The 21,078-nt window shown below is 37.0% G+C and overlaps 1 protein-coding gene across 2 annotated transcripts in view; it reads left to right on the forward strand.

Moving 5' to 3' along the window:
- Window positions 1-21,078, forward strand: part of Exoc4 (exocyst complex component 4) — a 699,662-nt gene that overhangs the window by 180,032 nt on the left and 498,552 nt on the right. For both annotated transcript variants that reach the window (XM_087901868.1, XM_087901869.1), the window contains exons 8-9: window positions 2,116-2,261; window positions 7,851-7,939. In XM_087901868.1, coding sequence (XP_087757994.1) covers window positions 2,116-2,261; window positions 7,851-7,939 — 235 coding nt within the window. The remainder of the gene's footprint in view (window positions 1-2,115; window positions 2,262-7,850; window positions 7,940-21,078) is intronic.

Here is a 21,078-nt window from a genome sequence, read left to right on the forward strand (position 1 = left end):
TGGAGGAAAGGGATGTGTGATTTATATTATAATTTAAAATTATTAAAGCAGTCCTGCATTTAAATCCGGAGGCAAGTGATAAAAAGTCTGTAAAAATGAAAAGGCAACAGAAGGAATAGCTATTTGTATCTGATGAAAGTGATTTGTTTTAGCAAAGTTGATTTTGTCAATGAAATATGTACTGAGTAACGTCACACATACACTCATACAGATGAGTATAATTTGTGAGAGACATCAACAGTCAACCATATCATGACATAGGAAACAATACATGTGAAGGCTACTTTTAAAACTTTGGAACCTAAAGACAAAAAAGAATTGAAGATTACAGATAAGCACATAATGACCGAAGGTAAATCTTATTGAGAAGATGGTAGAAGGACCTGTGTGTAGATAGAAATAAACTGGGGGAGAGAAATAGCCAAATGAACAGTGCTGCAAAGCCATAACTCAGTCACGTTATTGATGCGGAGAAAAGGAACACTGATCTTATGATACCTGGGTTTGGGGAATGTCTGTTCGTTGTGCCTCCTTGGTCAGTTATTTATTGTGGAGTCCAGTTATTGAAGCCTGGGACATTAAATGCCTCACAAGAATTACTTGTTTTTGCAGGAGCCATCTCTGTTTTGTTGGTATTAAGGCCGAAGTTTGGCTGACATAATGAGTTGATAAAAAACCATTCTATACTGTATCACTTTTACATTATTTTTGAGTTTTCTAGCTTTCTTTTGATCACAGATAGCAGAATATCTTACTAATAGCTATAACAATCTAGAACTTTGTCAAGTTCCTCTGTTGAGCTGTCCATAGAGTGATGTTTATCAGGGGTGATATTTGTTACCATTTTATTTTATGCTGGATAATACTAAAATGGTCTTGTAAGTAAGTACAGTATTTTCCTATTCTGTTGGATATTTTGTGGTTTTCCTGTATAATTTTTATTATACAGAAGCTATTGCTACCTGTAGGACTGTTCTTAGTAAGAATTTGAATGTGTAGCACTATGGAACATCCTGGTTGTGAGCACGGGATTTGGTGTCACTCAATGCTGGTTGAAATAGGTCCATTTGCAGCTGTAAGACCTAATACTAATTTCACTTCTTCAAGAATAAAGTAGAATTCAGACTTCATAGATTTGAGACTCAAAAGAATGCTAATGGTTAAAAGATTTTTAATGTTTAAGTACTGAGTAGTGTGTGTTTGTGGAAGAAGCTTAGTCACCTTCAAACTTACTAAATCATGCTCATAGGCTTCAGAAATGCTTTTAGTTTAATGTTTCGTGAGTAAATAAATAGTCAGATGAGATCTTGAGTCTCTGAAAATCAGTGCCTTGACTCATGGCTAGTTTTTTTTTTTATGATAGAAATGAGTTTAGCTACTTTAGCTTTATTAGGTATTCTTAAGAAATATTGGACTTTCTGTTTCAAATTTGTATTTTTTTTATGAATGTGTTTAGGATTTTGGTAGCTATGGTTGATCTAGCACAGGCTCCAATCCTGTGACTCTTCAGTGAATTTTATAAGGAGTACTGTTAGAAGTAGTTGAACACAAAAACAGTTGCTCTTTTCACGATTAATAGCAGCTCTGGTAAGTTTGGAGCTTTTACTTCTTAGGCCCATTTCTTTGGTCTTTCTTGATAGGTTGCTGACTGGTTTTTATCTACAGTGCTGGGAGAATGAAGTGTCACCGAGTGGCCTCTGGCAGTAGTCATCCAGGGACTATTTTGCAGCTCCGGAACCTCTCTGAACCCCACAACACAATACATCTAAATAGATTAGTACCTTTCCTAGAGTACAGTAAGCCCTGAGCAAATATTAGGCCATTGCTGCTAATGCTGCTGTACTTTGGAATAATGATGATTAAATGCTGAGTAAAGAAGAATTTTGACTCATTCACTCAACATGCTACCTGCCATGTTCCAATACTCACAACTTCCCATTCATTGTGAATTGCTAACAGGTATATGATTCTGTAGCTATAATAAAGCTTTCCTATATCTCTGACTAGAAGAATGAATATCTAGGTTAATATATTCTCAAAGTCCCCAATGAGGTTTTAGAATTATATTTGTACAATAGCACATGTGCAAATTCATCTCCTCATCTAATTGTACAGATGCTGTTGACTGAGTACTTGGATATGAAAAACACACGCACTGCATCAGAACCATCAGCTCAACTAAGCTATGCCAGTACTGGACGAGAGTTCGCAGCCTTTTTTGCCAAGAAGAAACCACAAAGGCCAAAGAATTCACTTTTCAAGTAAGTATCCCAGTATTAGAGAGAGAGTACAAGCTGTGAAGAGTCTTCTGAGCAGGAGGACTTCTAAGGCATCCTTAGCCGCACAGTTACTGCCCTGATGCAGTTTATTGGAAGTGAGCATAGTCTGTTTTCTTTCATGTTGTCTTTTGTCAGGTGGAATGACTGTTATAGAATATAATGCTGAGTACATGTTTAAAGCTTGATTCTAGAGAATTTTACACAAAATTAAGGAAAGCGAAACTTCCCAGGTGTTTCTGGAGAATTTTATAGGAAATGAACTATGTCCTCCCTGAAAAATCAAGCCTCAAATGCCAAGAAATAAAAGAGTTATGTTAAAAGAGTTATGCAGCTCTTCCTAGCTGAGCAGTATATGCTCCTTAATAAAGGAGCAATCCAAAAGGTTTTAAGGTTTCCTAATTATTATGTTAGTGAACTCTACCAAGACAATGTGCTCAGAGTATGTATTTCTTAGTAACAGTTGACTGTTTATAAGTTAAGACTGATGTTGATATTACTAATAGCTGGTGCTGATTGAATGATTTTTATGTACAGGGTTTGATAAACACTGAGTTTATCAAAGTGATTCCGGTTAATCAGTTTAATTCGGTATTAGCAAAATTTCAGCAACTGTAGCAGCAATATCGAACCTTTACTCTGTACTTAGTGCTATAAATATTAAAGTCCTCACAAACAAAAACTGATGTATGAGAGAAATTCAGTTATGTAAAGTAACAACTAGCAAGTGTCAGTGAAGATACAAACAAGAAGACTCACTCTGGAATCCAGTTCCTGTCTCCAGCTGGTTGAAAATAAAGCACCTTGCCAGATGTAACACATGCCTTCAGTCCCAGGACTCTGGAGGCAGAGGCAGGTGAATCTCTGAGTTCAAGGCCAGCCTGGTCTACAGAACAAGTTCCAGGACAGCCAGAGAAACCCTGTGTCCAACAAAACAAAACAACAACAAAACCCAAAAAAGAAAAAGCCTTTTAACACAACACAACTGACAAATCACAGTAGCAGTAGCCTGTAGAGACAGTGTTTCTTTTTCCCAGAGATGCTCAAATAAGGACATTAAAAACAACAAGTGAACAACATTTGCCAAGGGCCAGTGTGCCTGTGGCCTGAGTTTAACCATATCCATATCCTGTTCTCATCCTTAAATCTGAATGATGATCTTCATAAACCACATAATTTCAGTTGCCAAAAGGAAAAAAAAATAAAAAAAATAACCACATTGTATACGTTTTATTTGTTGGGCTCATGGGGGTTGCACAAAGATGGGGACAGACCACTGAAGTCTAGTAAACCAGAAGCAAACTTTATTCCAGGAAATTTAAAGAAAAAAAAACTAAAAAAAAAATCTCCTTGTAGTACAAAAATTTTATCAGCTATCTGTGACCACAGCCAGAGATGAGTTTGTAAGGCCCGTTTCTGAACCCTCCGTCTTATATTAAGAAGCATTAGGCAATTTGCAAATGAGCTTTTGCAGTTTGGAGGTAAAACTCAGATACAAATTGCCCTTCTTTAAAATTTCCATTAATAGTTTTTTCAGTTAAACTAGTGTTTGTACTTAGACCATTGTTTCTCTCTGGCACTTGTTCATGGTGTTCACTGAAGCTCTGCATTCCCCTGATATTGTCACTTTTGCAGAGCAGCAAAGGGTATGGGACAATATAAAGCCAAAAAGTCAAGTCACTTACATCCCATCATTTAAAAGTTAACTCAGCTCACATCAGTTGCTGGTCATGAGTGGCCAGAGGCTATCTAAAAGCTGATCCTCAATTTGCAGAGCATCCCTCAGTTTGCAGAGGGCTGCTTTAGCCTTGCAAATAGAGCTATTTGTAAAATAAAGTAAACCACTGTTAAGAGTTAATCCTTCAACTGCTGAGAAAGCTGCTGATAATTTGCTCCCATTCTCCTAGCCTTACAACTTTATAGTTATTTATTTCTACATTCTTATTTTTGGAATCTACAGTTTTAAATTCTTATTCTTGAGCTCTTCATTATTTATTTCATGTTTTTACTTAGTTTTTTAGTTTTTGAAATTTGCTTAATATTTAAACTTGATTATATACATATATATATATATAAATATAACTTTAAAAGTAGCAAAACATATATGCCTGTATATGTAAGTATGTATGTATTATTTGTATTCTCTCCCCCTTTATTGCTTAAGTGGTTTTGGTGCCTTTCTCTCTCTTCAGCCTTGTACTCCTTTTTTGGGTACATATTACTTTCATATTCTTATGTCCCTCAGTCTATTTCTTCCTCCCTCCTTCCCTTCTCCCTCTCTCCCTCCCTCTCTCTCTCCCTCCTTTCTTGTCCTCTCTCCTTTAAAAGCTTCTTTTACCCTTTTCTCTATATACTTTTTCTTTCTGTGATAAACACTAAGACCAAAAAGCAAATCTGGGATGGAGTGGCTTATTTGGCTTCAATTTCCACATTAGTCCATTATTGAGACAGGGCAGAAACTGAAGCAGGACATATGGAAGAACAGGATAACACTGCTTACTGATTTGTTCTTTCCCCCTGGGTTTCTCACCTAACTTTTTAATACAATGCAGGCTTACTTGATTAGGCATGGTAACATCCACTGTGGGTGGGCCCTCCTGCACCAATTAGCACTCAAGAAAATGCCCCACAGGCCCATCTGATCAAGGCTTTTTTTCAAATGAAAGACCCCAAATGTCAGGGGGTCTCACTTGGAGCCCTCTGTCCAAGAACCAGTCCACTGGATGCAAGAGCAAGAGGCAGTTTATTGAATACACAGGCGCCTATGGATGCTACAGCAACCAAGTTACTGAGCATGCCAGGCTGAAGGCACATTATGTATTTATAGGGATTTAAGAGTTACACAAGAGGCTGCATAGCAACAAGCATTTCATTGGTTCTCAAATTGGCGGGTATTGTTCTTTAAAAAGAAATATGATGATGGGATGCCCCGGGCGGCTCACAGAGCAGCTGCTAGTCCGACAAGGATGGCTGTGGGTCCCTGCAAGATCTCCAGGGTGGCAGCGCCATGCGGCCGGGGTATTCAGGTGGGCGGTTATGGCAGATAAAAGACTCACAGGACATAGTATTATTTAAAGAAGAGGGAGACATTTATTGCTTAGAGAAGAGAAAAACAGGGAGACATAAAGAAAAACATAGGGAGAGATAGAGACACATTTGTACACACCAAGAGACAGGGGAGAGAGAGAGAGACAGAGAGAGAGAGACAGAGAGAGAGAGAAAGAGAGAGAGATTAAGATGGCGGCAAGAGAGGTCAGAAGTGGCTGGGGTGGGCGTGGTTAGTTCTTAAAGTGACCGCAAAGGAATAACAGTGGGTTTAGCTCACCCCTGGAATGGCCCCATGTCTATTCCCGAATTTCCCCGAAAACCACAAAGCTAGATAGAGAACCCTGCAGCAAGTTGACAGTTTTGATAGAATGCCTTGGGGGTGGGGTACTCCCTCTCCTCAGCCTAGTCAGCAAGTCTGCAACCCATAGATATCCTGTTCTAGCATCAGCTGGGGGGGGGGGGGGGTTGACGACAACTTTTCTTCTATGGCCCAGCTAAATTTCGCAGAGTCATTAGCTGATCCTGGGGACTTTTTTTTTTTTTTCCCCTTTGGCTCAGTTAAGTTTCAGCAGAGTTTAACATAGTATGTGGACATGGGGGTCTTTCAAGTATGGGGGGGCCCTTCACATTAACATTCTCTTACCCTATGTTTGTGTACTATTGACAATAAAAACTGACCAGTACACTCTTCTAAGCTTATTGCAGATAATAGGCTTTAGGGTTTAATGTGTCATACTCTCAACCATCACTGTCTTCAGCCTCAGACCATGCAAACACATTCGGAAATTTAGCATTGGCTAAACTGTGGTATAGGGGTGGGGGGTGGGAGAAAGAAAAGCCCCTAATTGTTAGAAATGCAGAAAAAACTTAATTTAAATAATTGTTACACATTTATTATTATTGGTCTGTAGTAAAACTCATCCTTGTCCCAGAACTGGGCAGTTATACAGCCTGCTCACTTTTAACATGGTTCTACTGTTAATTAGCCATGCAGGCCTGAGTAGGTCTCCTCTCTGAGCATGCCTCAGTGCCTTTGGCTATAAAATAAGGAGGTGAGACTGAAGAATCTCTCATGCCTTTTTTAGTATAAAATTATCTCAGTCTGTGACTTGTTGCAAACATAAAGAAAATCATGAATAGCAAGTCTATCAAATCATAAAGGACTCAGATTGTGGAGAGCTGTAATCTGTTTCTATCAAATTTGTTAAGGACTTTATTACCCTCCTTAATTGCCCTTAGCCAAGGTTAATTGTGTTTGAGTTCTCTCTTATTGTACACCATGTGCTTCTCTATTCTTCACTTGAGAGTTTGTTTTTTCCTTTGCCATCTCTGATCAATAGCTGTCAGCAGGCTTTTTGGAGGTCAGTGGCTTCTTTTCTGCACTTGACTGGCAGGTGGCACTTTTTAAGTACTGCACACTTTGCCTTCCTCCAGGCTCTTTGTACCTCTTAGTTCCTGGTAGGGTGCATAGAGCAGATCAAGTAACTGAAGTATTTCCTTCACAGGCTGATACTCGTCTTGGTATTCATCTTCCTTGTCAAGGACTGGATAAAAGAGACATGATTAAGAAAATGATGCTCCTTTCTTGTTGCTAGTTACTGATCCCATGGACTCTGTTGCTCTCTCCTTGTGTTGTGGACCCATTAGTGACAAAATTCTTAGAAGGATTCCTTCTTTTGTCAGCTTCTTATTCTGGCTTTGAAAGTCTCAGATTTAAAATGGAATCTGTTACTCATCAAAGGACTTGATATTTTTTATAGTCATAATTTTACTTTGTTTTATTTTTACCTGTAAGCTATTCTTTATGAATAATTTGATTTATGTTTCTTGTTTTAGCTTTAGACATCCATTCTTTACCATAACAAGTCTGTTTCCCATGTTTCTGACCTTTGTAAACAATTCCTGGACAATATCTAATGCTGTGTGGCAGGCCAAAACTAGCAGTTATTTAGAAACAGTTTTTTTAGAATATTTAGAAAGAAACCAATGATGTCTTGCTCTTTGATGTCACTTGTTCATTTGTAGAGTCTCCTATGCACTAGTCTTTTAACTCAACAATTCAGAAAGAGGACTGCTCTGAAGAGCCAATTTATCTACTGAGACAACTAGTAGTCACTGATGGGTTTTGATTTGGGCACTAGCATAATTAGAATAACTTTGTAGGATACCATTTGTTGTTGTGTATCTAAGCATCCTGGCAGATGATGACAACGACTACATTGGTGGTAATGCTGATTTGAAGGTAAAGGGAAGTGGAGGTAGGTCAGGTTTAGTCTATGTGACATGGACAGTGAGAAAACATTCAAATACTAGAGGAGCAGTAACGGGTATTGTTAATAAACTAAGGGTTGGGCAGCTGTCTCTGGCTTTTTTATGATATAGCCAAAAATAGTTAAAATAATTGTAATTGTTATACCCCAGGAAATGTTTTACACACCACAACACAATACAATAGAATTTTTGGGAGTACATAGTTAGATGCCATTTATGTGACTTAACCATGTGGTACTGTGTGTTGCATTGTAGGTTCGAATCATCCTCACATGCTATCAGTATGAGCGCCTATCTGCGAGAACAGAGAAGGGAACTCTATAGTCGGAGTGGAGAACTGCAAGGTAGGTGATTGGATTTCTCTAGAAAAATCAGTTTTCTCGAGGACAATCTGCAATGTGTATAGCATGTGAGTTTATGTTCTACATTTATAAAGTTTTCTTTAGATAACAAATTTTAACGAATTAGTAATTCTTTTCCAGTATCATTAACCAACATGTGCTATCAAGCTTCTAAAACTAATATTGTGCCTACAAAGAATGCATTGCCACTGAGGTACAGTTTCTAAGCAGATGAAATGAGACCAGATTGAGTCTATTCACAGTTAAGTAGGGTGCTAGTCTGTTGTGGTGGCCACCATGGTTACCATTTGCTTCCCTTTTAAAGCCTTCTTGAGCATGGCAGGTGGAAACTGAAAGCTCAGCCTCTGTCATGAAAAGGGCACAGGGATGCTTCTGGATAGTGTGCTTTAAGCATTGTACATTGATATGTAGGCTACTTGGAACCCATTTGTTATTACTAAAGAGTTTTATTTTGCTGAGTACAATACTTTGAATATAAATTATAATATAAATAAAATAAAAATCAAGGTGATGACATTTCCTTTAGTGACAAAAAGTAGATAATAATTTTCTTAGATTTCTGGCAGGGTTTCTGTTGCTGTGAAGAGACATCATGACCTTGGTAACTCTTATAAAAGAAAACATTTAATTGAGGCTGGCTTTCAGGTTCAGATATTTAGTTTGTTATCATCTTGGTGGGAAGCATGGAGGTGCACAGGCAGATATGGTACTGGAGAAGTTGCTGAGAGTTCTATATCTGGAACAGCAGGCAGCAGGAAGACAGTGACACTGGGTCTGGCTTGAGCATCTGAAACCCCAAAGCCCAACCTCAGTGACAGACCTATTTCAACAAGTCCATACCTCCTACTCCCTGTCAGGTAGCGCCACTCCCTAATGACCAAGCAATCAGGTATCAAATATATGATCCTATGGTTCCATTTCTATTTGAACTACCACACTAACCATGTGATCTATGAAGATAGATTTGTGAGGCGCTTCTAAGCATTGTAGGTATTGAAAGAAATAAAAGTCCAATTCAAAGAAATTTAAGATAGAGCTTTAAGATATAGGTAAGATAGTGAGACACGTTCACACATCTATGTGCACATTCAGCCCACCATATCTGTACATTCTTTATGGAGTTGCATCTATACTGAACATGTGTATGACTCTATTGTCATGTCCGAAATGCTTCTAGAGGACAGCTATTTCTATAGCATTTGTATTATATTAGGTATTATAAGATAAAGATGATTTAAAGTAGCAATAGTAGATGTTTGTAAGTCATGTCTAAGTCATGTCATCCTGTATCACTTTATGTAAGAGATTTGAACATCTCTAGGTATTGTTTCCTATAGGGATAACCATACACATACCCTCAACAGATACCTCAACAACAGTATGGAGACATACATACTAACAACTAGTCAAATCATATGAATAGAATTGTTAGAGGAGTTCAGAGAATGGAATGATTGCTTTAGAACTTAAACTTCCTTTAGGACTTAAGAGAGGAGGATATGAAGACTTTTGCAGTCTTTGATGCACTGGACTACTTTGATTATCTGCTGTGAGAGCCTCCACAGTTACTTGGTTGGTCAGACTCATCATAGGTTTTCCTTAGATCACTGTGCAGTAACCAGTCAGCTCTATTACTAACCTGCTAATTTGTAAATGTCCTAAAAAAACTTGTTGTGCTCTCTCATATTGCATCACAGTAATTGTTCCGAGAACGTACTAACCAGAAGTAAAAGTCTAGAAATATGATCTATGAGTGAGATTGGCATAGCAACATTTATTTATTTACCATTAAGGTGTTATGCATCCTGATATGCTTCTTGGAGTCCGAATACATTAAACTCTTAAACAGTGACAAGTCCTTCTCCACAGTTAATCCCCGATCTTTTAATTTTTTTAAAAAAATGAATTAATATTTTAAAGGGCAGTTTTAGGGTCACTCCAAAATTGAGTAGAAATTGTAGATCATGTGTGGGATCTTTGTCCTCAGCACAGTCTCCTCCGCTAACACCATCCCTGCACCATAGTTGTTATCAGTGGGACAACTGTGCACCTATCTGTCACTCAGATTCAAATGTTATCAGTCAGTATTAGTATGATCAGTGACCAGTGCCACGAGCTATTTCTTAGACAGTAAGAATAGTAAGACCTCCATGTTGTAGCCTTGTGGAGTGATTTCTCAGTTTCCCTTTGTAGTCCATGATCTCTTGAGAGCTAGAATATCTGGCAATGCAGAGTAGTTAGTTCTCGGCCTAGGTGACTACATCCAAAATCTAGCTCCCCATCACCTGTTTGCTTTTGCTTTTTTTTCCCCCTTAATGGTGATAGAAATAATTCCTGCTCTCTGAAGAGACTGTAAATATTTGACTTTAATCAGTTCTCTCTCTCTCTGTCTCTATCTCTCCTTCTTGCACGTGTGTGTGTGTGTGCGCGTGCACACACACACACACACACATTCTATTTTTTCCTGTTTTATCTTAAACTAAGTCTGACTGACTTGACTTCTGAGTTAACCTACTTGTTACTTATTCTAGTAAGAATGAATTCTACTTAGTGTTACTTATTTTCCTTTCTTATTTCTTGCTTCTCACTCCATTCCCTAGTCTGTTTCTCATCTCATATGTATATATATGTTTGGTGCTTCACTGCTACATCTTCCTTCCATGTTGTTTTTGTGGGTGTGTTTTATAGTATACCAAGGGCCAGTGCTTACTTGTCAGAGTTTATGACATGCTGTAAACTTCTTGAATGATATGCCATTTATTTCTGGTGTTTCTTATAGCACTTTTTAGGACAGATGTCCCAAAACACTGACTGACTGGCAGAATGAATGAGGCCAGTTAAGGTGTAGGATAGGATAGAGAGATCACCTTGGTGGGAGGAAGAACCCTAGGAGGTGCTGTGGCCATTGACAGTCTTTCTCTTTCAGGTAGGTTTACATGCCTTTTTATGTTTAAGGAGGACGAACCATGCATGAGTTTTTGTTCTTTGTAGTTACATTACACATAAGCTTTATTAAATAGAAACATTGCTCTTTAGATGCCAGGTCCAGGAGGAAACTGCTTAATCCAAGTAGGGGGAAAAAGAAATAACCAAGTTACAAGATAGGAAATGGAAGAATCACTTTAATCTAAATTTCCCATCCTTTAAAACACTCACTGAAATACAGGACTTTCTAGCGGAAGTTTCTTGTACGAAATGTGTTCATCATTATTTTAGGAATATCTTCAGTTAGAAGAGAGAAAAGATTGTTAGCAATGTATCATGTTCCATTAAAAAAAAAACTACTGTAGTCTCCTGGCACTTCATGTGCTTGGTGAGGACATAGATCAGCTGACTAGCTTATGTAAATGTTTGATGGTGTTTGGTTTAGGAACAAAAGTTTTTCTGATGAGTGCTATTAACTCAGTAGGAAAAAAAACACACCTATTCTCTGTCTAAGAATGGCTGTTTCTTTTCAGATATTCATTAATATGGCTGTTCCAAGGACCACAGCTCACCCTTGAAAAAGTCTAATTGAGTAGTTCTGTCAAATCAAAAGAGACTGGCCAAGATTTCTGACTCTTCTATTAAGACCACATGGCTTCAGGCTTCTCCTCCCAGTGTTTTGGTTCATGGGGTCATCAGCTTTTCCTTCTGTTGCAAGAGAGCAGCTAAGAAATCAACCATAACGACCATCAAAGTGACATTAAAAAGCTCAAGATTTACAAAGTTAAGATCTTGCCAACATGTTAGATTTATCATGCAATTAAAAGTGTTCCTTAGACTAACAGTGCACCAGGGAGAAAATGAAATTAAAAATGAGATTTCTTTGGTACTATCAGCCCATCTCAATTGGCTTACTGTTCTGGTACAGATGGTTCATTATATAGCCTGCTGTTTGGCAGTGGGGACTGAGGAGGTGGGGGTGCTACTTCAAAGTGTGTGAGATAACAGGTGGAATCTAACTTGTATATGTGTGTGTGTTAATCATTGGCTTCCTGTTGTTCTGAGGCTCCCCACTGCTCCATTGTACTGCTTAGACAGCAATGTTGTAGGTAAAGATGGATCTTAGTGTTAATAAACATTTAGCTTGAATATAGCTTTTTAAAGTGTGTTAATGTGCAGAATACTATAATTGATGAACACATTACCATGTGAGGATTGAGAAAATCAAAATACTGCTACTCATAAGCAAATAGCTTACTTTAATCACTTAAACTGTGCCTCATTTTCTGATATAACAATTAAAGCTCTCTCAAATTTTGGCTACTTATACAGGTGCTATGACTATTAAGTTAGAAGTTTATACTGTGGGAAAATTAGAATAATATCAATTTAAATTAAAGTAGTGCTTGATGTGTTAGCACTGAGGGAAGGTTACTTTTGCTTCAAGCTTCTTCTGCTCTGAACTCTAGTTCATTGAACTGGTGTTCCTCCAGGTCATAGCGACTTCCATCAGGGCAGACTCCTGTGTTCACTCTCACTTTTCTGCATTTGTCTTCTTGTTCTTTCAGCTGCTATTTGCCATTTTTGACTCCTCATGTTTTTGTGAGGATTGTCAAGAACTTGTTTTCTCTGTGTTCAGTCCTGGAATTTCTTCTCTGCTCACTCTATAATTCTCCTGAACTATCATCAGTCCAGTCAAGGCTTTATCTAGTGTCTAGAAATAGTAGACCTCTATATCTGTGTCTCCTCCCATTGCATGACAATTCCCTGATCTGCAGCCTACTGCACCTGTAATTATGGAACATAACAAAGAAATTTATGTCATGACATCTTATTCGACATGTCTTGTTTACATTTAACTTGTTAGTCTATTCCTCCTTCCACCTCGAATCTCACTATTTATTGTTGCAGTACAATGCCCAGGATAAAGCTCCTATTAAATTAGGCTCTTTAAAATGTAATATGAGAACTTGTGATAATGGAACATGTATTTGCTATACATAAGCACACAGAATTTCGTGTGTGCGTGCTTTTTTAAATAATCTGCTTACAGATATTTACACATCAGAGTGAAGAAAGTCTTTATGTTTATTTCCTTGTTGGTAGTCATAAGTTAATCTATTTGAGAAATTCTAATAAAAGGTTTAATAAACCTTAATCTAAATCCTGTGATTTATCTTCCCTTAGTTATTCAAGATAATAAGACTCATGACTGGGTAGAGTTTATTAATGACCATTGATTCAAGTAGAAATGTTTACTGTTTTGATTAGTTTCCTTTTTGCCTTGGCACTACTTAGCTTCGTGTTTGTGCTCAGTGATCTTACCTTTGGAGTGCCAGCTTTATTCCTGTCAATTTACGGAGTGGCATTTCTTTAGTTGTGACATTAAAAGACTGCAAAGCTCCAACTACTAGAGAATTGACTTTCTTAAAAGACTTTGCTGTACATAGTATAGGAGTATTGGCATCTAGGAAAACTGGACTCTTTGTCCTGAATTACTATTATTACTGTTACTATTACTTACTATTTCTTCTTCTCCTCCTCCTCCTCCTCCTCCTCCTCCTCCTCCTCCTCCTCCTCCTCCTCCTCCTCCTCCTCCTCCTCCTCCTCCTCCCCCTCCTCTCCTTCTCCTTCTCTATCTTCTTCTATTCTTTTTAAATTTCTGAGGAGTTGATGACGAGTTGTGAATGCTTAATGTCACTGTATATAATTAATGTGTTTATATTTGCCTTGCCTTCAAGTAAGACAACGTTTGATATCCATTAACCATGGGGTGATTATCCTCTTCAGAAAAGGATTCATAACATCAGTCTCTGAAGTTGCAAGCTTGTCTATAGTAGAACATTTAGCAAGACATCATTTATGTGCACATTTTTGGGGACATTTTGGATGGAGTGAGGTATGGTATTTAATGCAGTGTTTTTATACCCATACCACAAGAAGCACTTGTCGAACTTCATATCCTGAAATTTGATAGGAATTTCTTTGCAGTCTTTTAAATTTTACTTAATGACTTTGTTAATAACTGTAACAATATTCAGAGTAAATAAAAAGAAGTGCTTTTTTCTTTTGAAGATTTTATATAATTATTTCAAAATAACTTTAATCTTTTATATTATCTTTTCTGTTTTAACATCTAATATACTGTAAAAATGAATTCCTTTTTGTATATTTATATCCTTGCTTTTAAAAAGAGTGATCTTAACTTACTTAGCTTGGTAAGATTTGTTGAATAATAAACTTTATGTAGAGCTTTTGTAAATGCTAATTTCTTCATCTGTTTCTAAGAAGTAATAAATATACTTTCCTCATGTTATGAATAAATTTAATGAACTATGTGAAGTCATTTAAAAAATAAACATTTTATTCCACATTTTTATTAGGTTTATTTAATGTGTTAGCCTCTATGTATGATAGAGAAAATTATTTTATTTAAAAATGCTGGGCAGTTTTGAATTTAACTTCTAAAATCAATTTTTTGGAGGACTCTGGTTCATATGGTTTCCTGTTTACATGGGAATGGGATAGAGGTGCAGTCACTGTTAGTTGAGCCATGTGAAGGAGACTGAAATTCTTGAAAAATATGTATCTAGAAGGTGTAAAACAGTCCACACAAAGTGATGCTGATGACCCTTCTTGTTGTAAGAATCTTGGTCAATATGAATAGCCTCACACTAAAACATTTCATTGTGTTTATTCACTCATTGAATTATGGGGGAGGTGGAGATCTTGTTACTATGTCTGAGTTTAGCCATGTAGGTGTATTTATACCATTCTTTAGTACTTCTTTTTTTTAAAAAGCAATTTATATAAAAATAATAAATTCTAATGTGGTCTTACATTATGCCTTTTTAACATAAGGTAAAATCAACTATTTTATTCTATTTTTCTTAGTTATTATTTTCGGTGTTGAAAGGAGTACATATAGACCATGCTAGCCTTGAGTTTCAGATTGTGTGTCTCTGCTGCCAGCAGGTTGGGATTATAGGTGTGTACCATCTCATGCCTGCCTTCCTCTTCTTAGACTTAAATAGTTTGCTTAGTGCAGTTCAATCTGAGGTGAGCATTTTCAGAAAACTGAAAAAACCATAACCATTATGGCAGATAGTGAACACAGTACTTACTAGAATTCATGAGAATGGCCATTAGCAATCTTATGACTGTCTAATAGGCATAACTCATAGGACCATTTTATATTTTCAAAAGAGAGTTGTATAAGGAAGGAATTACCTTATAAAGTAAACTATTAACAAAATTCAAAAGAAATGATGCTAGCATGCAGGTAGTACTATGTCTAGAAAATAAAATAGTAGAATTTAATTTCAGAATTCACTGGCTAGTGCTTTCCAGGATTTATTTTCGGTGTAGAATCCTCTTGTTCAAGTCTGATTCCACAGTTCAGAATAGAAAAATAAATTAAAGTTAGCATAGTTTGATAGGAAGTATATAGTTTCACCAGCCCACCTGCCTAGGCCTTTGCCCGACTTGCCCTTTCCCTTATTCAGTCTGGGTACCTGGATGACCATAATCAACCTTTATACACTCACAGTAGCAGATGTATCTCCATATGCCTGAAATTTAATACAACGAGAAACAACATTACAGATTGGTAAAAGACAGACGAATCAACAAAGATGATGAGATAATTGATTATCTATATAGAAAAGGAGAAAAAAATTTCTTTGTTCCTTGTCCCATTTAAAAAATAAAAATTTCATGAATGGAGAACCCAAATATGAAAAGTAAAATGTATTCAGAATACTGATCATAGCAGTATTGACAGGAAAAAAAACTCGAAATGGCGCTCATGTTTATAAACAGGAGGAAGGGTATATATAAAGTATGATAGAGTCATATAATAGAGTGATGTGTAGTAATGAAAATTGAATCAGCTAAAATCAGCCATATAAGAAAACCTGTTCCCTGTCTGTCTCTCTTGTTTCTCTCTTTCATACAAATACAAATATATACAGATATATAATTTCTTTGGATGACAGTCAGAAACAGGAAGAAGTGAAGAGTGGCTTTCTTTTAGTAATAAAATATGCAGGAGCTAAGCTAAGGAGACACACAGGAGAAACTCGGAAAAGTTCTCCACTAGAGTAAATAGAGCCTGTCTAATAAGAGCCTTGCTTATCTTTCTTATTTTTGTTTTGTTATTCAAAATCACAATATACTATTTTATTTGTTATTTATCTCATGTAAAGTATAAAAATGAACAGTTAATTGGAAGATAACGTTAAAGCTCAAGAACAACACCATTTATGTAGTTTGATGTTCCCATGTAGAAATCCATACCAAATCTAGAGTTTCCTGACAGTAGGAGGGACTTTTTAAAACTGTAGTATCCCTTGGAAACCTCATTTCTCCCACAAATCTGTGATCGCCTCCTGAGCTCTTAGATGACCCAGCTAGGTTGTCAGAAGATAGTTTGTGTTGGCTATGTGTCCCCTTGATGTACCTGTCGTCTCCTCATTGCTGCAGTGTGTCGTGGTGTCCAAGACTGAGTGTGGTCGTCGTTAAACTGCGTCTGTACCCTGTGTTTTCTGTTTCTGTGTTTTTATGGATCCTGTACAACTTTGTGATATTTTTGCTTGTGCCAGGCACCCCACTAGACCCTCAGGATACAGTAATAGTTCGACTTGTTTTACCTTTGATGTGCAAGAGAAAAGAAAGAGATTGTAAGTAACAGAGACTGACATTTAGCAGCCAGCATTGTTTTTCTTGGATCTGTTCTCATCCAGCTTCTGAATTTACATTATCATAGGGCTACATAGAATATAAGAATTCTAAACATTGCCTACAGCCAGCCACAAGCATATGATTTATTTCTTGACAGTAGGGTGTGAGGAAGAGAATTGTGAATTACTTCAGGTCACATATGGAAGAGAAGGAACAGCCTTTTTTCTCTTCCAGCCCAGCATGTATATGAAGATATGCTTATACTGGAATGTGGTGAGGAGATTCTTAGATAATGCAGACGCAAGAGTACTATAAAGATCATAGAGGTAAAAACTAGAAAGATCCCAGTTCTCATTGCCTGCAGTGCCACACCGCTGAAGACTTACTGGGCCAGAGCTCCCATCCCACCCAAGAGAGGATAAATTCTCTGTTAAATCTCTAGTGGTTATTATTATTATTTATTTATTTCCAGTCCTACTTTACATTTCCTGCCAAGAAGTAATGTCAGCCTTGTGACACCCTGGATGGAGTTGTATGTTTGCATATGCAAGTGCTAGAGAAGGCAAAGAGCTTTTCACCTATGTGCAAACCTTTTCAGATGGAAAAGGGACAGGCATTTCAACTCTTGAGCTAGCACGGATAAATATGTTAAAGGGTGTGAGGGTTCAGACCATGACCTAGTTTCTTCTATCAATTAGGGAGCTCAGTTTGAATAGAGTGGCTTATAATCATTCCAATTTGTTACTTTTGGGAAACAGGTGATGCAGAGGACACCAGAGTAGTTGCCACTGTACATCCTAACATTCACGAGATTAAGGAACAGTTTTGGAGAGGTGATGATGGGAAGATAAAGAAATTAGCATATAAACAATTGCTAATTATAAGCATCCACTGAATTTTCTGACTGTTGTTCAAGTTGTATTGCTATACAACTTATAAAGATCCATATAGGAAAAGTGACACTTTTATATGTAACTATTATATTATTCTTTGAGATTGTGTATGGTATATGAGCTGGACATACTCGTAGGGGTCATATCATGAAGTATCAGCCTAACCCATTTCTAAAGCACCTTGATGTAAAAATAGAATGTTCAGTTAGATTGGAAGTAATGGTGGCAGCTTGGTCCTATATAGAGATGCCAGAATTCTTTGTGTTCACATCTGATTTCTAGCTCGTGACTGTGGCGTGAATGAAAATATGCGTCGTGTTGCTTTGGCTTCCCCACAAATTTAAACTCAAAAAGCCATATTACAGTAATATGTGATAGCATGTATGAATGCCGCATGAATATTGTAATAGTCATAATATAGGATGTTCACTCGTAGAATTGTGATGACATCTACTGAATTGCAGCCAGTTCATTTGCATATTCATGCCCACTTAGCTCAAATAAGTCCCTATTTGTTTGCACATTAATGTCTGGTTTCTGCATCAGTTAACTAATTTACATATCCCTGTTCAGTTGGTTAGTGATGTTCATGTGTTAGAGCATTGGTGTAGTTCTAGTGCTTTGAGCGACTTGTGGAATGTTATGATTTAATGGAGGAACACCTATTATTCATTATACTTATGCAGCATGGACCACTTGTTTTAGGTTTCTAAGTTCTAAATTGCTTACTTACTTGTAATATGATACTAACAACATTTACCTGGCCCTTTTGTAGGGCTTCTGTCAGTTGCCACAATGATAGTAACAAGGTAGCATCAGTATTTCTAGATCAGCCGTATTTTTGAATCTATCCCAGAGCCCCTACTCCTCCTACATAGGGAGGTGTAGTAGGCACCTGTAGAAGGCACACATGAAAACAGGCACGCATGAAATGACAAAGGAGAAGAGAATATTTTTTGCAAAAGTTCTGGAACAAAGGAAGAATTCTATTCCTATACTAGGAAATGACTTAATCAACTGACCAAGGGAGTTTAACTGACTGTGTGTGTGTGTGTGTGTGTGTGTGTGTACCAGCTGCATTATGGAGAGGATATACCTGAGTATACAGATGTGGGAATCTGCCCTGCAATTACAGGCATTTTATTTTGGTTGAAGCAAGTGCGTGAGGAAGATTGGACCTAGGTAAGGAAAAAGATGAGTAGACCTTAAAAGACCTGCTATAATATGATATGCTATAATATAATGTAAATGTAATATAATATAAAGGTTTGGATTTCTCTTATGGATGATCAGTCCCTATGGGTGAGAAGATAGTCAGTGTGTGGAGACTGAGGTGAGTGCAGTAGAAGTGGTGACAGTAGCAAGTTGTGATTCTCGAAGACTGTCCTAACTTCTTAGGACAAGTGACATGAGGTTCATTAGCTAATCTGAAAATGGTATCAGTTTGACATGATACTCTTTGTTGTGTTTGAGCATAAGATACCCATTTTGGCTCATTACCAGTTTTCCAATCTGGTGACTTGGGTATGATGTCATTTGTTGAATGAGGAAATGCAAATAAGAGAGACATTCCCCTTAAAATTTTTTTTATATATTTGTATATTTATTTACTTATTGTATGTATGCATATGTGTGCGTTCTTGTGTGAGTGTATGTATGCAATACGTATGTAGATGTGTGTGTCTGTGTGTGTGTATGTGCACCACAGCATGCATACAAATAATGAGTGGTAACTTTCAGGAGATGGTTCCCTTCTATCTCGTAGGCATGTATCTCTGCAGAAGTGGGCCCTGTGTGTATTGAGCTCAGGTGGTCAGGTTTGGCACCAAGTTCTCCTGCGTTTTTGTTCCATCTTATTGTCTGTGGTGATGATACTGAATATTTCAGTTTGCTTAGCGCTATCTAATCTAATGAATAGTCTTTACTCCAACTTCAAATGTTAGACTTTTAGCAGTTCGCGATTACCTATCACCATTTTTACTCCTAAGTCCAAAGGGTTAGAGTTATGGCTATAATCTCACCCTCTTCCCCCTTTTATTTTTAAATTGCAAATACTATTCTGTTTTTTGTAAGCTTTAATTTATCTATTGATTACAGGGTTGATTTTAACCTCAATTCTATAACTTTTCAAATTTTTATTCCTAGATACATTCTGTAGTATAAATGTTAAAATCCAGTAACCAATATTTTTTTAGTTAAATTTCTCTGAAATCTTGTGTATATTACCTAACCAGTTTTTCTCACTTGAAAAAGAACTAAAGCTTGGCTCTGCCTCAACTTGATATGCCAGGCTTTGTTGACCACCCATGGTAGGGTGTGTGTGTAGAAAGGAGGTGTAGGGGGAAAATGGCAGGAGAGGAGGGAGGGGAAACTGTCGTTGGCTTGTAAAATAAATAAATTTAAAAAAGGAAAAAGAAAAAAGAACTAAAATTATTCCTGCAAAGCTTGTTCATCTGGAAAGTTCCAGGTTCTTGGACTCTAAATCATTTGTTGTTTGTCTGCTTCTCAAATCAGCATCTTAAGGCTAGTTAGAGGTCCAGATTGTGGTTTCTGGATCAGACTTTCTCTACATGGGTGATGTCCAAATTATCTCTTCTGTATGTTGCTTCATTTCCTATAAAATCAAATTAGGTCCATAAAAGAAATCCTTTGAAATTGTTTTAAAACAACATAAAATTTCCAAAAAGATTTCTATCAGACTTTTGATAAAATTTCATAGATAAATGGATGGAAGGATGGATGGGTGGGGGTGGGGAGATGCAGTAGTCACTTAGGTTCTGACTGTGGTTATAGAAGAGAATTGGGAGTACCAGCGACTGTGGGCAGAAGGGCATGGATGTCCCAGCTCACGCAGGAATGGCGCCTCCATGCTGTTTCTCACTGTTCTGCTTTGACCCTCCATGGATTTGATGATACCTTGGTTAGGAGGTTTTTCTTTTCATAGTCCAGGGATTCACGTTGTAATTTCTTACAAATCCACTTTCACAGGCACTCTTAGAAATAACGTTTTTGTATCCATCTACCTACCTGAGTATTGCTGTACATTAACATTATCATCACTGAGTCAAGAAGTCATAATTAGAGTTAATCTGCGATGGAAGTTTGTAGTTGGCTTAGTAGGCATGTAAAATGGATATCATTTCTTTCAGCCTGTTTGCTTAAGGAAGACTGATAGAAGCAAAATTGTTAATGGATCAAATCATTCACTGAATTAGACTATGTATACTGTGTAGACCCTGAGACTCTTATTGAGGATCGTTTAATCCCTTCTTATCAGTTCTAATAGTGGATATTTTGCTTTAACCATTAATTAGCATCTGAATTAATGAGTGACCTCAACCATATCTAAAAGTATTTAATCTTTCAACTAAGTTGATATAGTATCTGTAATGTAAATGAATTTGTTATAACTTATGGAATTACATGTAAGTCTCTCACATGTAAGTCAGTATGGTTCTTTTTTTCCTGATGTGTAGGACATTTAAACAAAAACAAATATTTTGCCCAGGGGGAATAATTAGCTCATTTTATAGCGTTTTCTGTATTTTAAATTATTTCTATGTAGGCTCAAATTATATTTGCAGTATTTTATACTTTCAAATAAATAGTTGCTGCAAATAT

Source organism: Myodes glareolus, chromosome 25 (assembly GCF_982192425.1).
Source record: "Myodes glareolus chromosome 25, mMyoGla1.1, whole genome shotgun sequence".
NCBI lineage: Eukaryota > Metazoa > Chordata > Mammalia > Rodentia > Cricetidae > Myodes > Myodes glareolus.